This window comes from Loxodonta africana, chromosome 9 (genome assembly GCF_030014295.1).
Source record: "Loxodonta africana isolate mLoxAfr1 chromosome 9, mLoxAfr1.hap2, whole genome shotgun sequence".
Classification (NCBI taxonomy): Eukaryota; Metazoa; Chordata; class Mammalia; order Proboscidea; family Elephantidae; genus Loxodonta; species Loxodonta africana.
In genome coordinates this window covers 66,673,195-66,692,161 of record NC_087350.1, presented here as the reverse complement: position 1 = coordinate 66,692,161, position 18,967 = coordinate 66,673,195, and the positions used below count along the sequence as shown (strand labels likewise).

Sequence of the window (18,967 nt, the reverse complement as noted above, 5' to 3'; positions counted from 1 at the left end):
TTCCTTTTTCTACCAGCCTGAAACGTTTTTTTGAAACCACCACGAGAAAGCAGCCAGAAGGGTGTTAACTAAGCCCTGGATGCTGGATGTGCCCCTGTGCCTCTGCCAGCCTCAATACTGCCATTAGTGGATGTGCCATGGGGTGTCCAGGGAAACCTGGATCTCTGCCCCTTCTGGCTTCGACACTACTGAGGAGAAGGTATCAAACTACCAAAGGGCACTCAGACTGCTCCTACCCTTGGAGGCCTCCAAAAGACCTCTGTGCTCTGAGTTCTGCTATCAAGACTCCCTCACTGCCAGCCCACCAAAGCCTCACAAGGTATCTGTAAGTCCATCTCAATTAACTCCCTCATGCCCTATATTCCTGTTCATAATAGTCAGATAAGAAGCCCAAGTCTCTAAGGTCATCCCTCATCTACCAGTGTAACTGCCATAAAGCTGTGATCCTAATCTAACCCTGAAGACCCTTGGCACCATGCCCTTGGAATACATGACCAGTCTCTAGCAAAAGCTCTTGTATTTTAAGCAGCGTTTTTTGGGCTTTTTCTTGACTGCCTTTCTTAATCAATAATCAAAATCTTGTTGTCTCCTATAGACACAGCCTGGAGGTGAGAGATGTTTTCTTTGCTCCTTATTGCCATTCTAGATCATTCTCCTTCTCTCCTTCCTAAAAACCTCCAGCTCCTTTGAAGTAACATACCAGGTATCCAACATTCTTGTTTCAATTGTCTGCTTACCTCTGGGTCATTTTTTCTTATTCTTTGAAAATTTTAGTTTCTGTCTTTCTGTCTCTCTCTCTCACACACACACACACATACCTCTTGGTGATTTTAATATCTATGTATATGGCCACTGCAGTATCCTAGGGTCATATTCTTGATCTCCTCCCCTCCGACGACCATATCCTTCACCCTACCTCAACCACCTCTCCCACTGCCATATCCTCTAGACCTCACCATCACCAATTCCAAGAATCCCACTCTCTGACAACCACCTCCATCTTCCTAGATCACTCCCCCAAGTATTCTGACTCCATCAATTTCTAATCCTACTTGGGCCTCCAATCTATCTGTGCCCCTCTTTAGAGAAAGTTACCTCTAAAGAACTGTTTATACTTTCTTTCTACACTTCCTTTCCTCCAGTCTCAGCTTAGGTCCACTCCAATAAGGATTTCCAATCAGGAGGAGGAAAGAGAAGAGTAAAGGGGGGAGGGGAGGGAGGGAGAGAGAAAGAAGAAAGGAAGGAGGAGGAGGAGAAGATGGGAGGAGGAAGGCAAAGAGTAGGGGGGAGAATAAGGGAGAGGAAAATTAAAAAAAAAAAGTAAGGAAGAGGGAAAGAGGAAAGGCTGTCTAGACCTATGGAAAATGCACCCTTTGGGTCAGATGGCATATAAATTTCTGTCATTAACAGATGCAGAAAGGAAAGGAAAGGAGAGTAGCTTCCTGTTGAGTATGCCAAAGAACAGGCACATACACTCACTTTGACACCTTGTAGATATAATCATATAAGCATTAGGCATTACAAAACAAAAACAACCCCTACAAAAGAACGAAGTTCAGTTTGCTCAGACGGCACCTCTAAAGGTCAGAAGACAACATGGCAATCTCGCAGGATTTCTTAACATACTACTTCGCTACACAAGAATTTTGTTGAGATTCTGGGTACGATACAATTTTTTCTCTTCCACTTTTCTGCATTTGCCAATTTTTTCCTATCAGGCATGGAAACTTAACTTTAATATAACAGGAGTGGAAGTTGGGGGCAAAATACTCAGTGTGCATATTCAAGTAAAGTCCCTGTTTGTTAGAAACTCATCTGAAGGAACTTGTCCAAATTACACTAGTCAGCAGAGCATACTTACTGAGTGCATTAGGTATGTGTTTAGGATTGATTGCTCCTTTGAGAAAATCCAAGTATAAGATTGGGGGTTAAACCATAAGCCCTAGCTTCTCCCACTCCTGGGATGATTTGGACTGAAATCAACTATTAGTGACAAGTGACTAGAAATATTTTGCCTTCCACATTTTTACTGAGTGTGTCTATCATGTAAGAAGAATATTTATTGGGTATGTCCATCAAGTAGAAGCATTTGACTTTTAATGAGTGTGTCCATCATGTATAACACAATGTTAAGTGCCATGTGGAATTAAAAGGTAAATAAGATAAATTACTAAGATCAACATGTATAAAATCTGAAACATCACATTAAGCAATTGCTTTCAGCTCCAGTAAAATGCTGAAATCACCCCAGCTTTCCAATCCTAGACAAAATGGACTTGCAACATCTCTCAAAAGTAATGATAACAAATTAAAGTTTACTTGGCGTATCACATTGTTGTTGTTAGGTACCTATGTACAACAGAACAAAACACTGCCCAGTCCTCTGCCATCCTTAAAATTGTTGCTATGTCTGAGCCCACTGTTGCAGCCACTATGTCAATCCATCTCATTGAGGGCCTTCCTCTTTTTCACTGACCATCTACTTTACCAAGCATGATGTCCTTCTGCAGGGACTGATCCATCCTGAAAACATGTCCAAAGTATGTGAGACCCAGTCTTGCCATGGTTGCTCCTAAGGAGCATTCTAGCTGTACTTCTTCCATGACGGATTTGTTTGTTCTTTTGACAGTCCATGGTATATTCAATGTTCTTCGCCAACACCATAATTCAAAGGTGTCAATTCTTTGATCTTCCTTATTCATGGTCCAGTTTTCGTATGCATATGAAGCAACTGAAAATACTATGGCTTGGGTCAGGCACACCCTAGTCTTCAAGGTGACATCATTGCTTTTTAACGCTATAAAGAGGTCTTTTGCAGCAGATTTGCCCAATGCAAAACATCGCCTGATTTCCTGACTGCTGCTTCCATGGGTGTTGATTACAGATCCTAGCAAAATAAAATCCTTGACAACTTTAGTATTTTTTTTGTTTATCATGATGTTGCTTATTGGTCCAGTTGTGGGGATTTTTGTTTTATGTTAAGGTGTAATCCATACTGCAGGCTATAGTCTTTGATCTTCATCAATAAGTGCTTAAGTCCTCTTCATTTTCAGCAAGCAAGCGCGTGTCATCTACATATCACAGGTTGTTAATTAGTCTTCCTGCAATCTTCATGGTGTGTTCTTCTTCATGTAGTCCGGTTTCTTGGATTATGTGCTCAGCATACAGGTTGAATAAGTATGGTGAAAGGACACAACCCTGACCCATTCCTTTCCTGACTTTAACCAAAGCAGTATCCCCTTGTTCTGTCTGAACAAGTGCCTCTTGATCTATGTACAGGTTCCTCAGGAGTGCAATTAAGTGTTCTGTAATTCTAATTCTTCGAAATGTAATCCATAACATTATGATCCACACAGTTGAATGCTTCTGCATAGTCAATAAAACACAAGGAAATATTTTTCTGGTATTCTCTGGTTTCAGCCAAGATCCATCTAACATCAGCAATTCTATCCATAGTTCCACATCCTCTTCTGAATCTGGCTTGAATTTCCGGTAGTTCCCTGTTGATGTACTGCTGCAAATGCTCTTGATTTATCTTCAGCGTAATTTTACTTATGTGTGATATTAATGATGTTGGTTGATAATTTCCGAATTCGGTTGGATCACCTTTCTTTGGAATAGGCACAAATATGGATCTCTTCCAGTCAGATGGTGGGATAACTGCCTTCCAGATTTCCTGGCATAGACGAGTGAGCATTTCCAGTGCTGTGTCCATTTGCTGAAACATCTCAAAAGGTGTTCTGTCAATTCCTGAAGCCTTGTTTTTCACCAATGCCTTCAGTGTAGCTTGGGCTTCTTCCTTCAGTAGCACTGGTTCTTGATCATATGCTATCTCTTGAAATGTTGAACCTGGACCAATTCTTTTTGGTACAGTGACTTTGGGTATTCCTTCCATTTTCTTTTGATACTTCCTGTGTCATGCAATTTTTTGCTCATAAAATCCTGCAACATTGCTACTCAAGGCTTGATTTTTTTTCTTCAGTTCTTTTAGCTTGAGAAAATGCTGAGCATGTTCTTCCCTTTTGGTTTTCTATCTCCGGGTCTTTGCACATGCCATTATAATACTTTTTCTTCTCAAGCCACCCTTTGAAATCTTTGTTCAACTCTTTTACTTCGTCATTTCTTCCTTTCTCTTTAGCTACTCAATGTTCAAGAGCAGCAAGTTTCAAAGTCTCTTCTGATACCCATTTTGACCTTTTCTTTCTTTCCTGTCTTTTTAATGACCTTTTGCTTTCTTCATGTATGATGTCCTTGATGTCATCCCACAATTCATCTGATCTTTGGTCATTAGTGTTCAATCCATCAAATCTATTCTCAAGGTATCTCTAAATTTAGGTGGGATATATTCAAGGTCATACTCTGGCTCCTGTGGGCTTGTTTTAATTTTCTTGAACTTGAACTTGCATATGAGCAACTGATGGTCTGTTCAGCAGTCAGCCCCTTGTTCTGACTGATGATACTGAGCTTTTCCATCGTCTTTTTCCACACATGTAGCCGATTTGATTCCTGTGCATTCCATCTGGCGAGGTCCAAGTATATAGTCACCGTTTATGTTGTTGAAGAAAGGTATTTGCAATGAAGATGCTGATCTTGCAAAATTCTATCATGCGATCTCCAGCATCATTTCTATCACCAAGGCCATATTTTCCAACTGCTAATCTTTATTCTTTGTTTCCAACTTTTGCATTCCAATCACCAGTAATTATCAGTGCACCTTAAATGCATGTTTGATCAACTTCAGACTACCGAAGTTGGTAAAAATCTTCAATTTCTTCATCATTGGCATTAGTGGTTGGTGGGTAAATTTGAATAATAATTATATTAACTGGCCTTCCTTGCAGGCATATGGATATTATCCTGTCACTGACAAATGTTACATTTCAGGACAGATCTTGAAATTTCCCTTTTGAGGATGAATATGACACCGTTCCTCTTCAATTTGTCATTCCTAGCATAGTAGACCATAATATTGTCTGATTCAAAATGGCCAATATCAGTCTATTTCGGCTCACTTATGCCTGGGATACCAATATTCAATTTTCCTTTATTCATACTTTGCACATTCTACATTCCGATTACTAATGGATGTTTGTAGCTGTTTCTTATTATTTAGAGTCAAGCCACATCAGCAAATGAAGGTCCCGAAAGCTTGGCTCCATCCATGTCATTATGGTCGCCTCTACTTTGTGGAGGCATCACTACCACAAAATACCTCTTTGTGGTATTTTGAGTACCTTCCAACCTGAGGGGCTCATTTTCCAGCACTATATCAGACAATGTTCCCCCGCTATCCTTAAGGTTTCACTGGTTATTTTTTTGAGAAATAGATCACTAGGTCTTTCTTCCCAGTCTGTCTTAGTCAGGAAGCTCCACTGAAATCTGTCCTCCATGAGTGACCCTGCTGATAATTTGAAATACCAGTAGCATAGCTTCTAGCATCACAGCAACACACAAGCTGCCACGGTACTGACAAAGTGACAGATGAGTCGTGGCGCTGTCTCATAAAAAAAATGCAAATTATATTGCTTCTCAAATGTTGGTTTTAATAAAATTTCATTGCCCCACAGAGAAAAATAAATCATATGTAATAATTCTCATTTAATCCTTAAACAGTGTTCATTCTTTTTCAATCAAGAAAATTATTTATTTTCATTTTTAATAGGAATATGCTTGTTTACTTAAAAATTCATATATTAGTCTCATAGCTTTGTCTTTATGTACTTATTCTGACAGGCTCCAAAAATCTGCAATAAATGTGTCTTGGCTTACATTCATGCTAAAGAAACTCCAAAATATTTATTTAGCCTTTTTAGATAGCAGTAATTATTGTTTTATGAGAGCAGTCCAGTCCACTATGTACTAGACAATGTGAGAACCAGCTGTTCTCTTCTTCAAGACTAATCAGACTTTTCCTCAGACACATCCTTCCTGTCAACCTTCAAATTCTGATAGCATCTATTACTGAAAATGAAATAAATCCTATGTTAAATGTAGGGTTCTCATTAATGTTCGGATATTTTTCTAAGGAAAAATAGTATCATAGAATTTAATTTACCGTGATGTTGTGGTTTAACTAGTTATTATTGGGAAACCACAAAAGAATCCTTACTTCCTTAGAAAGACATGTATAATTCAGATAAAATTAAAAATGAGTCTAAGTGCTTTATGAAGAGTACATAGGAGGAATAAGAACCAAGCTACCAGTTATTTTTCAACATTACAAAAAATTAACAATCTAGCACGAAATTTGTAAAAGGCTTTATGTTTTACACAGATCTTTCATTTCTGCTTCAGTTTTAGGAAGATCTTCAAGAAAAAACTAACATGACTAAAATTTTTCTGTCCTTTTAATTATAGATTTAAGTTAAATCTGTAAAATACTACTTTCTTCATACTGTTGTTGTTAGGTGCCTTCCAGTTGGTTCTGACTCACAGCGACCCTATGTACAGCAGAATGAAACACTGCCTGGTCCTTCCTGCACCATTCTCACAATCATTGCTATGTTTGAGTACTTTGTTGCAGTCACTGTGTCAATCCATCTCGTTGAAGATCTTTCTGTTTTCTGATGACCCTTTACTTTACCTAGCATGATGTCCTTCTCCAGGGACTAGGCCCTCCTGATAATATTTCCAAAGTACATGAGATGAAGTCTTGCCATCCTTGCTTCTAAGGAGCATTCTGGCTGTACTTCTTCCAGTATAGATTTGTTAGTTCCTCTGGCAGTCCGTGGTATATTCTTCACACTATCCACCCTGAAACAAAAGTGAATCCCTATCCAGTTGCCATATTTCATTGAATCTCAGATATCCCTGATTGTCAGAGACACCGTTATTTTATGTCAGTAATAAAATAATAATACCAATGAATGGATCTCATGCCATTGATTTTAAACTGTATCTAAATTTTAGAGATGTTAAGGCGTGAAAAAATGTTTTGGAATTAATGTGATATGGTGTAGGTTTCATAGACCAAATCTCAAGTAACTAAATCCATTAACCATCGATGATGAGTTAGAGGAAAGGGCCCAAGCAAATACCTTAATTCTGGACAACTGTATACTGGTAGTAGCCTTGGCGGTGAAATCAAAGGGATCCTAGGAAGATCCAGGGTTCCGTAGTATCCCTCAGACTTTGATTATAGTTATTTTATTTACATTGATGTATCAACTGAATTTACATAAAGTAGAACAACCACATCTTAGAAAAATGCAAATGAATGTTAAGAAGTGAGACACGCCAACAATCAATGTATATATTTACTAAGGTACTTATCAATATATGTATTTGTTAAATTCAAGTCTTCATTCATTCACCAGAGGCATAACCAAGGATTGAAGTAGAAAAGATATATTCTTTGTTTATAATGAACTCACCATCTTGCAGAGGTGATAGACAAGTTAACCGATGCTAAAAGTAGAGTGTGGTGGTTGTATTGTAACAAGTTGGTTAAATTGGCAATTCCTTTTTTTTCAGAATCCCCTTCCCTGTGTGGTCCAAGTTAGAGCTGGACAAAAGAGGAACTTGCACTTGATTTTGGAAGGCAGAAGTGAAGCAGTGATGGTTGTAGTCAGCTGTAATGTTGGACAAGCACAGAGATGCCCAGCTTGTCCTTGCTTGCCTCCATTCCAAGTCCAGTTCTTATTCCCAGCCACTGACCCTATTGACCAATGGTGGTCCCATGTCCACTGCCAGGGTATGGTTACACAGAAGTAAAGTTCCTCTTACACCCCCCCAAGAGTCTCCCTTTGTAGGTTCCACTTCAGCAGCCAGGTGAGTTGGGTTTCTCAGACTGAGTTGTCAGGAATTCTCTGATATTCCAATTTCTCCTCTGGAACCTTCAGTTTCCCATTCTTTCTACAACGTGTAAGGTCCAACTCCTAAAGTAAAGCTCTTATCCCATGCCGCTCATGGTTACCGTGCTCCCATGTCTGATCCTAACTGATACAGAGTGTAATTGTTCCAATGAGGTGAAGGACAGATGTGGGGATGCACACACAAAGATCACTCAATCCAGGCTGAGGAGGCTGGCAACGGGGGAGGGGGGAAGGGGGTGGTTATAATGACCAAAGACAAAGGCAAAGGGATCAGACCATCAAGGCTGAGGAAATAGTTTGCAAAGGGATGGCTTCCCGAGAGAACATGGCCATTTCTTACGGCGTTAAGCTTGGGGTATGGATTGTGAAGAGTAGAGAGGGAGGCGGGGGCTAGACCTTATCCTGAAGTTTTTAGGATACCCTAAAAGTTTACCCAGCTTTTCCCATTCTTCTTTGGAAGGCCAGCTAGTGGAATGTTAAAATGGAATGTTTTCTACCTTCTGCCTCAAGGTGTTTGGAGGAAAGGGTAAAGATTTAACACACACAGAGCTTATAACTCTTGACTTTATAGAAATATATTTTGAGGCATACGGTTGAATTTTTCAGTAAAGGTATGTAACTTTTAATCATTTGAGACTGTATAACTGAAAATGTCTTTCTTTTGCCTTCACATATGAACAGTAGCTTGTTCAGAAATCTAGATTCTAATTCTTTTCCTCAGACTCTTCCAAATGTACTGTTATCTTCCAACATTTAGAGGGGCTATTATAGGGAGGGGACAGTGCTAGTCAGATTCTCTTTCCTTTGTAGGTAATGTTATTCCTAACTAAGAAATAGACAGACATAATTCTCTATTTTTCTAGAGCATTTAGAAATTTCACTAGGATTATTTCCAGACGTGGGTCTGCTTTTAATATATTTTTTCTGGCACTGGGTAAGTGATTTTAAACTGAGTATCAAAGATTTCAGTTGGGTGTATTTTCAAGATTTCAGCCTGAGGGTATATTCTTTGATCTTCTTTTAGTGTTTCTCCTCCACTGACTCCATTCTCTCTCAGGATTCCTAATATGAGAATACTGTATTTTCTGTGACTATTCTCCTGTCACTTTATCTATTCTTTCATTCTTTTCTGTCTTTGAAATTTCGCTCTACTTTGTGGAAGAATTTCTTGAATAGGTGTTCTAATTTATTACTTTGGCTTTTAACTATGTCCATTCACTGTGTCAGTGCAATTTTTTCCCTAGGAAATATTTTTGCTTTCATATTTCTCTCATTTCTTGGATGTCTGCTGGGGTTCACAAATAACCTGGAACTTGGAAGTAGGTGGACTTCCTTTTTGGGCTTAGGAGCCAAGAAAAGACCAGAAGAGAGATCCTTTACCCTATACCAGTGGCAATTTCTGGGTTCTTGGAGTAGTCAAATTCCCAGGAAAGTTTATTTCCAAGGGATGCCTAAGGAATGAAGTAGTAGTGGTTTTGCCAGATTTTGTAAAAAACAAAAACAAACAAAAAACCACAATGTCCAGTTTAATTTGAATTTCAGAAAGTCAACAAATACTGTTTTTGTATAAGTAAGTCCCAAATCTTGCATGGGACCTACTTATGCAGAAAAATTCTTTTTTATTTAAAATTCAAATACAACTGGGTATCTTGTATTTCCTCTGGTGGAGGTCATAAAGTCCTTTAGCTTGCTTCCTTCCTGCCTTTTCTTAAATATTCTTTCCTTCCAACCATACTAGTGAAACCTTAGGAAGCTGGCTATACACCAGTTCGAAAAAGAAGAAGAAAAATAGGTCCTGGAGATGTCAAGAGTGGAGATGAATAGAGGCAATATTCTGCTCCTTGTTTCTGTGTATTTGATTGTGGGAGCCTGAGGCTCTACACATGTTATTGCTCCCTTCTCTATTGGCCTGATTAGGCTCCTTGTGTTCCTGCGTTCACAAATTCCTTACTTCCTATAGAACGCTGTATAGTCCAAGTGAAAGGTGGAGATGGACATGCTGGTCATCTGTTCCTGTTGTAGGAGACTGGTCCTGCAGTCACAGATGGCATCAACCTCCACCTTGACTATTCTACAACTCTCCCTGACACCCTGTCTTGGCTCTTGAAGTTTGGGGTTTGGGGTAACCTGTTCATTTACTGCAGGCAGGCTGTTCCTTTGCCTGTTGATAAAAGGAATGTACGGGGCATAGTTTATGATGATGTGCTCAACTGAACTTAGTAATTCTGACTTCAAACTTCCTATAACTTTTCTTCTTTCTGTGGTCTGTGGTCTACGAAATCAAAAGAAACATAGAACTGACTGGTCCATTAGAATTGAAATCAAGGAACTCAAGCACAGCAATCAAAAAAACAATGTGAATTGGCAGTCTGCATACCTCTGCAGGAACTCTCTGAACCAGACCACATGCCATTGGGTAGACACAAGAGGATGCTGCTTCCCACGAGGTCAAATCCAGGGAGACATCGGACCCCACAGGCTGCATTGAAGTGGTTGTTGCAAGTGTTCTGGATAAAGTAGCCGTTTTCAGGAGGCTTCAGGGTAGGGCAGTGGACAACTAACATTTACAGGAATAAGAGCGAAAAGCAAAATTGGCCTTTGTATATGATATAGTCTTTTCTTCTTAAAGGGAACATTCCATCTCAATTCCCCTCAGCGTTCCCATTTCTTACATTTAAATTTCTAAGCATATACATGGAAGAAAAACCTTTACATCTGACTCCTATGAGGTATTTACTTTCAATTAAATCTTAAATGCAGGTTAAATATTATTTTTTTAAGCTTTAAAAAATGTTTATTTTCCTACCTTTGTGGATATGAGATGTCCTAGTGCTTGACCTTCACAAGTCACTAGCTTTTTTCCCCCTTAATTAAGGTGGCACAAAATAGAAAAGAATAAAGAAGGATAGCAAAATGTATTTGCCACAAACTCCAAGAGTCACAGCTTCTTGTGCATGGTATATACTATTTTCAAAAATTTCGATATGAATAAACACTGAGACACTTCACCTACAAAGTTTAAAAAAAAAAAAAAAATAGAATTGACTATCACCAGAGCCCTTATTAGCTCACTCATTCTCCAAATATGTTGTTAAAACTGTGACTTTTCTCTCTTAGATTCATTTTTTCCATGTACTAAACCTTTCTGATTTCATTGTTTAATCACTCCTAGGATCTCAGACCCCTTTATCTGGAGCAAGATGAGGGTGTGTTTAGTGATAATAAAAAATGCTGCATAATCAAAGCAAATATCATCCCCCCCCCCATATGATTAGAGAAAGCAATGTTAAAGTTCATTATAAATAAATTGGATTAAAACATGAGCATTATTGCCCTCACAGAGATCAGTCAGCTCCAGGACTTCCTATCTGCCAATATTTACACGGTATGGTGGAGACTGACCTTCGCAGGTCTGCCCGGACGCCCGGTAGCCCTCCTTGCAGACACAGTCCTCAGGGGTCGTGCTTCCAGGTGGAGAGGTGTGATTTTCATCAGGACACAGAATGCAAGTGCTGATCCCTCCTGGTGAGCCTTCAGGCTTGTATGTCCCTGATGGGCAAGCTGTGGGCAGACAACAAGCAACAGAAGTCCATTTCATGTGGTACGTCATTTGATATTCAAAAAAATTTGGAAAGAAATCAGAGGGGGAAAAAAAAAGCCAAACAAAAGCTATTCATAGAAATAAAATATAATTCAAAGGAGAGGAGAAACCAAAAAATTTTTGAAAAGTTTATTTGCAGGTTATGAAATGGCCTTCTGTGGCCTATAATTAACTATAATTACAACACAATGCTGCATGGTAAGTGTGGGCTTATTTGCGGGCAACTGAAAATAGCAATATATGTTAAAGGACTGAAAGAAATTAGTGATCCTTCATTTAAAAAAAAAAACACGACTTTACATATATGGTTTATCCCCTATTCCATCTCCCCCTCCCATGAAGCTCCACCTCCGCCACCCGTACACTCAGATCCTTTCAGCAGAGAATAACTGTAGATGTGCAAAAAGCACACAGCTGATTGTTTCTGTTCAAAGCACTTGACAAAGGATGAAGAGAAATAACCCAAGTGATGGGAAATAGACCGTTTGAAGTAGAAAAAAATAAAGAGCCTGCTTTTCCCAAGTTCAAGGAAAAAAAAAAAGATTAAAAGTGGGATCTAATTGACCTTGCTGCCAATCCTCGCTCTGCACTGTGAATTTGTAACTTAATCTCTCTGAATTTACACATCTGTAAAATAACCCCAAATTAAGCATTCGATAATAGAGGAATTGTGGAATAAAGGGCATTGCAGCACTGAGTTAGGCCAAATAAATGTAACATGGTCCCACTATGCATTTGATTATTAATAAACAGTAACAACCAAGTGATGTGCACTTATTATGTGATAGTATTTTATATAAATTATCCCAGTTTTAATCCTCACAGTATTATCATTAATAACATTATTAACATATGTAATGTTATGAATTGAATTGTGTCCTCCCAGAATGTGTGTCAATTTGGCTAGGCTATGATTCTCATGATTGTTCACCATTTTGTGATCTGATGTGATTTTCCTGTGTGTTGTAAATCCTACTTCTATGATGTTAATGAGGCAGGATTAGAGGCAGTTTTGTTAATAAGGCAGGATTCAATCTACAAGGTTAGGTTGTGTCTTGAGTCAATCACTTTTGAGATATAAAAGAGAGAAGCCAGCAGAGAGACAGGGAGACCTCATACCACCAAGAAACATGGGCCAGGAGAAGAGTGCGTCCTTTGGACTTGGGGTCCTACACTGAGAAGCTCCTGCACCAGGGAAGATTGATGACAAGGAACTTCCCCCAGAGCCCACTGAGAGAGAAAGACTTCCCCTGGAGCTGATGCCCTGAATTTGCATTTTTAGCCTCCTACACTGTGAAAGGAACCCTGGTGGCACAACGGTTAAGGGCTAGACTGCTAACCAACGGGTCGGCAGTTCAAATCTACCAGCCGCTCCTTAGAAACCCTATGGGACAGTTCTGTTCTGTCCTATAGGGTCCCTATGAGTTGAAACCGACTCAACAGCACCTAACAACAACAACAGGCTGTGAAAGAATAAATTTCTCTTTATTAAAGTCACCCACTTGTGGTATTTCTGTTATAGCAGCACTACATAACTAAGACATGTATTGATATTATTAATAAGTATATCCATTTTTAAAAATAAGAAAATGGGGGCTTAGAGAGATTTAATGACATGAATAAGGTTATGCAGCTTGTGAGTGATAAGTATTTTTTTAGCAAATGCTTACATAGCATTCACCACGTCCCAGGTATTGTTCTATGTGTTTTATAAATATTACCTTTTTTAATCTCCTTAAATACCTTTAAAATTGTGACTTTTCTCTCTTAGATTCATTTTAGATTTTCCACCTGTATAAATCATTCTATCAATTCCATTTTACAGATAAGGAAACTAAGGCACTAAGAGATTAAGTAACTTGCCAAAGTTATAGTGGGTAAATAAGTAGATGTTCAAAGATAATATTAAATATTTTTTAAAATCTTGAATGATTTAATAAAAAAACAAATAAGCAAAACTGTCCTATGGAGAAAGAAACTTAATATGTAAAGAGCTTCTGCTAGTATATGGGAGAGACACGAATGCTGAGTAGAAAAACTGACAAAGAAGACAGCTGTCTCTTCCCTTCAATTCATGGATGTTGCTATCTGAACGTTTTTCTAAGGTATAAACTTTATCAAATCACTTTCTGCCTAAAAACTGCACCAAGAGAATAAAGCCCTATCTCTTTAGTCTGGCATATAAAGGTATTTTTGATCTCTCTGTTACCTTCTCACCAGTGAATTTCAAATCCTGATTAGAACCTGCTTCAGAATCAAGCAGAGCTAGTCTGTCCCACCCTCAACCTCCAATTTATTGCTCTTGGGATTTCAAGCAATTTACTTAATTTCTCCAAGACTTAAGTTTCTTCATGCGTAATGATAATACTTCCTTTATAATTTTTTTGTTAGGATTAATTGAAATAATATGAATAAAGCAACAAGGCCTGGCATGTAGTTAGCATTCAGTCAGTACTAGAATATTGTCCCCCAACCCGATATTTTCTCAACCATAAAAGAGATAATTTTACTGCTTTTATAGACTTGTGCTCAGTAGATGCTCTGATGCTTGGTAATATTATTTCCTTTTCATATTATCCATTTAGCTTCTGCCTTTGCAAACACTTTCATTTCTCTAAGTAAACTTCCAACATCCTTCAAGACTCTTGCCCACTCTTCAAAGGTTCTCCTTGCCTTCTCTTCTATGCTCCCAGAGTACACTGTACGTAATATATGCACTTGTCTCTCTGACACACTCTCTGAGAGTTCAGGGTTTCTTCAAATATCTGACCCACTCATTGTCTGTCCCATTGCCTGATCCTGCAGTCACTCAGTGAAAGGGGAACAAGGGAAAAGAAGTGCTGTTGGAAGGTGGAGGGTGGGTTTGGTGTAGAGGGAGGACTAATGTCAAGGAGACTAACAACAGAGCAAACAGAAGGGTATTAGACTTGGAGTCAAGATGTCTGAGTTGCAGGTTGGCTTTTTGACTAATAATCTATGGGATCACCAACAAGTTAACGAGTTTTATTTTTTTTTTGCTACAAAATACAAAAGTTGTATTATTGATGTCTGTGATTCCTTCCAATGCTAACATTTGATGTTCCTATTAACAGAATAATATTAAAAAGTAACTTAAAGATTCTGACTAAAATTTTTATAATTTATTTTTTAAAATAATAGCATATGAGAAGGAACTAATCTTAGAATATTACTCTCCAAACCTTTAGTAATAAAAAATTTACAATACTGGAGAACAGTGGTTTAGATAAAAATATCCAAAAGTACATTTGGAAATGTATTGTGAAATTCATAATGTTAATGGAAAACAGACTTTATTTGAGAGCATTGCACAATTCCTAGTGGGAGAGGTGTAATCAACTTCCTTGATTCCCAAGAGGGAAAAGCTCCTCATGTAAAAACAAGTAAAAGTTGAAAAGACTAACTAAAACTGTAGTTTAAACAAGTTTCACAAGTGTTGGTACAGTGCTATGGTATTTGCTTTTTTTTTTTTTTTTTCCTTTCTTGATATGCTTTCTTGCTGGAAATGTACCAAATGTTATTTCTAAGTGCTCTTTTTGTTGTTAAAATAAGCACTTTGACTTTTCAGAAACATCTTGACGGGCTATCAGCTACTATTACTGGAAGTGTGATTCTTGAAATTATCATTTGTGCTAATATTAGACTTTTCTTCAGCTGACCTAACCCAATTCTTTGACATAAATTAAAATACCACCCAGTTTGGAAATGATAAAACACCAAGAAGTCTCTCTTCTCTCTAATCTGTCTTAACCACTAAATACCAATTCCTTAGATGACTTTTTAAGTTAGTATTAGTAACATGTTATACAGTGTTTTATATTTTATACAATTCTTTCTTATATATAATCTCAGATTTAAAAAAAAACAAAAACCCTGATAAATATTGAGAGTGTTTTCCTTGCACAATTCATCTTTAAAGGTTAATGACTTGCCTTAGAGGACATAGTTTCAGGGCAGCTGCATCAGCTACATTCAGGCTGTACAGTACACATCTCCAAGGGACCCCAGACACACAGATTATAATGGCACCCTCTAGAGCTGCACAACTCAACAACCCTCAAAACCAAAACAACCAAACCCACTGCCATCGAGTCGTTTCCGACTCATAGCAACCCTACAGGACAGAGGAGAACTATCTGGTAGAGTTTCCAAGGAGTGCCTGGCGGATTCAAACTGCCGACCCTTTGGTTAGCAGCTGTAGCGCTTAACCACTACGCCACCAGAAGATACTGCTATTTCTAGACAAGGCACAAAGCACATACCTGGGCCCTCAGAAAAAGGCTTTTTATTATTATAATCTTCTTCTTCTTCACTTCATGGATTTGAGCTGAATAAGAAATCTATTCCTAGAAAAGTTGTGCTAGGATTTTTTTTAAAAAGAAACTCAATACCCCTTAAGCAATAACTCCCATCCTCCCTCAGTCCATCGTAACTATTAATCTATTTTTTATTTCTATGCATTTGCCTATTCCAGATATTTCATATATGTGAATCCTACAGAATTTATCCTTTTGTGTATGATTTATTTCACTTTGTTCTAGAATTTTGAGCACAGAGATCTGTTGCCCTAGAAGGGAATGACTTTTCCTCATCCTGAGTCAATATCTTCAAAAATACAAGACAAGGACCAGGCATGTACACAAGGGGCTTTGTTTTCTGTTAGATAGCCAAGATTCTTTCTGTTTTCAATGATGAATTAGGTGAGGAGATTTTCAACCACCCCAGATTCTGCACATCCCAACCAACTGGCACCCTGCCAATCTTCTTATAAGTGGTTAGCACATTTGGCTGGACTACAGACCACTTGGACAAAATTATAATTTTGAGCCCTGTGTGGTGCCATAGCAAGAAATGGTATCCAAACTGCAGGATACCATGTTGCAAAAGTCAGCACCTGCTCAGACTAGCCAAGAGATTACTAATGGATCAGGATAAGCCTATCAAAAAACAAAATACAAAATCCTCAAATGATTGTTGCCAAAAGAGGATGGAACAGCAAAGTAATTGTCATATGTTAAGAATTTCTATAAATGTACACACACACACGCATACACACACACATACAGTCATACATAAATACAAACTGGTTGAGTACAGAATACTTAGGCAAAGTCTTTTTCATTGAAAGCTTTGTAGACTTACTTGTCTTAAGGTGTTTACTGTCTGGATGAGAAATGTGAGATTAGCCTGAATTTTATAATTTTGTGGGCAAGCACTTTTAGGAGAGACCTCTGGAGATTTTTAAAACTATGTTTAATCTTATTTTTTTCTAAAATAGCTAATTCTGAATTGTCTTAAGAAGAAAATCTACCATAATTTAAGCCACTCTGGTTTAACTATTCTTTTAATGTTTGACTTTGTTATGGATTGAATTGTGTCCCCCCACCAAAATATGTGTCAACTTGGCTAGGCCATGATTCTTAGTACTGTGTGGTTGTCTGCCATTTTGTGATCTCATGTCCTGTAATTATCCTATGTGTCCTAAATCCTAACCTTGAAGATGTTAATGAGACAAGATTAGATTCAGTTATGTTAATGAGGCAGGACACAATCTACAGAATTAGTTTGTATCTTGAGTCAATCACTTTTGAGTTATAAAAGAGAGAAGTGAGCAGAGAGGGGCCTGATACCACCAAGAAAGAAGAGCCAGGGGCAGAGCACATTCTTTGGACCTGGGGTCCCTGTGCTAAGAAACTCCTAGGCCCATGGGAAGATTGATGACAAGGGCCTTTCCCCAGAGTGGACAGAAAGAGAAAGCCTTCCCCTGGAGCTGGTGCCCTGAATTTGGACTTCTAGCCTCCTACATTGTGAGACAATAAATTTCTGTTTGTTAAAACCATCCACTTGTGGTATTTCTGTTATAGCAGCACTGGATAACTAAGGCAGACACTTAGAATAATTCCAAATTTTTTACAATTTTAAACAATTTTTTAATAAATAGCTTATTCACTTAAATCTTTGATGCATTTAAAAAATTTTTTAGGTAAAACAATATTAATTTTTAAAAACTGGTGAGCCTACTGTCTAATTATTTTATATTCTTATTATCAGGAATGAAAGCACACGTCTTACTGTGCTCTCATCAGCACTGTTAACAGTTTTTTAAATTACCAGCTAATCATGATTTAAATATGAGGTCCTGTGAATTTCAGTATAATTGAGTTTCAACTTGAATCTAAGGTAGACCCATCCCTGAGATTCAGATATGTGTAGGCCCAACAGAAGTGTATTTGCTTGAAGAACTTGAGGACCTTCTGGGAGAAAATGCCACTGGTGATATTCAAAATATTATAACCCAGAATGATGTGGTCTCTGATCAACGAGAAGAGACTGCAGTAGCTGTAGCAGCAAAGCAGGGTTTTACATGCTGAGTGATTTGCCAAATACTATCTCTATAGGTGCTGGATGGTGGAATGGGCCAGTGATCCTGGAAAAGGGGACAATTCAGTTAAGGGGCACTCAGGTGACTTGGGACAGCAGCTATTTACCAACTGGTACATAAGTTTGTCAATACTTTAACAACTTTTACAACTGTACTGATGCATATCTGCCTGTCCTAAGGAAGGAAATAATCAATACACCTTGGACCTAATAACACTTGACCTTACTGACCAGAAAGGAATAGAGTCTGAATGAAGCATGGTGTTTGTCATCGACCTTGTTTCCTTTCGGAGCCTATAAAGAGGGATAAGTTATGAGTAAAATCTCAGGTTTGAAATATTACAGTTGCCTTTGATCTTTCCCCTTCCTCATCTCCTCCACCTACCATTCAATAAGACACTAAGGTCTGTAGGTGTTTGGAAGTGTGGCTTATATCAGTTGCTGTTTTCCATGCCCAGTGCTGCTGACTTTATGTAGGACTTTGTTTTATACCTAGATTGATGTTGTAAACTCCATACATACATCTTTTTCTAGGTTACTTCAGATTGATGTCTGTCCACAGATGCCAAATTAATACGGCTAAAATGCTGCTTTGATCATACCTCTTCTCTGCTCAAAATTCTTCAATAGCTCACCATTGCCAATAAGCCGAAGGCCATCTCTGTAGCCTGGAATTCAAGTTCCTATCCAATCTAGTCCTTACTCCTTACCTTTTTTGCTTTGAATCCACTATGCCTGTACTTTTTGTTCTCCACAATAGCATCTCCCATTTCAATGTGTCCAAATCTTGCTCATCATTCAAACTCATCAGCTCCTTAAGTAAAGATAAACTGTTTTGCACAGCTACAGCATTTGTGTCTCGTGTAGATCACATCATTTTTTTTCTTTCACTCCCAATTGCTTAGGACTGGATAAATCACAACTCTTGGTTCATGACACACATTCTAACTCGTTTATAGTAATTAAGACTCTATAGCATAATAAGCTGCTTTAAGGCAAGGACTGTGAAACAATCATAGCTCTCAAAGTACCTAAAGATATTCAATAAATACTTAAAGGAGTCGATTGACATGTTTAACTGATTTCCTTATATAGTTTGCATAAGACCTGCTTCAGAATGATCTGATCTGCCTAGCATTCATTCTGCTGATCT

At 38.2% G+C, this 18,967-nt stretch overlaps 1 protein-coding gene across 1 annotated transcript in view; it reads right to left on the bottom strand.

The window, feature by feature from the left end:
- Positions 1-18,967, bottom strand: part of SVEP1 (sushi, von Willebrand factor type A, EGF and pentraxin domain containing 1) — a 193,131-nt gene that overhangs the window by 111,098 nt on the left and 63,066 nt on the right. Inside the window, exons 4-5 of the mRNA XM_003407810.4 lie at positions 11,217-11,375; positions 10,192-10,371 (exon numbers count right to left, since the gene is read on the bottom strand). Of these exons, the coding sequence (XP_003407858.2) occupies positions 10,192-10,371; positions 11,217-11,375 (339 nt within the window). The remainder of the gene's footprint in view (positions 1-10,191; positions 10,372-11,216; positions 11,376-18,967) is intronic.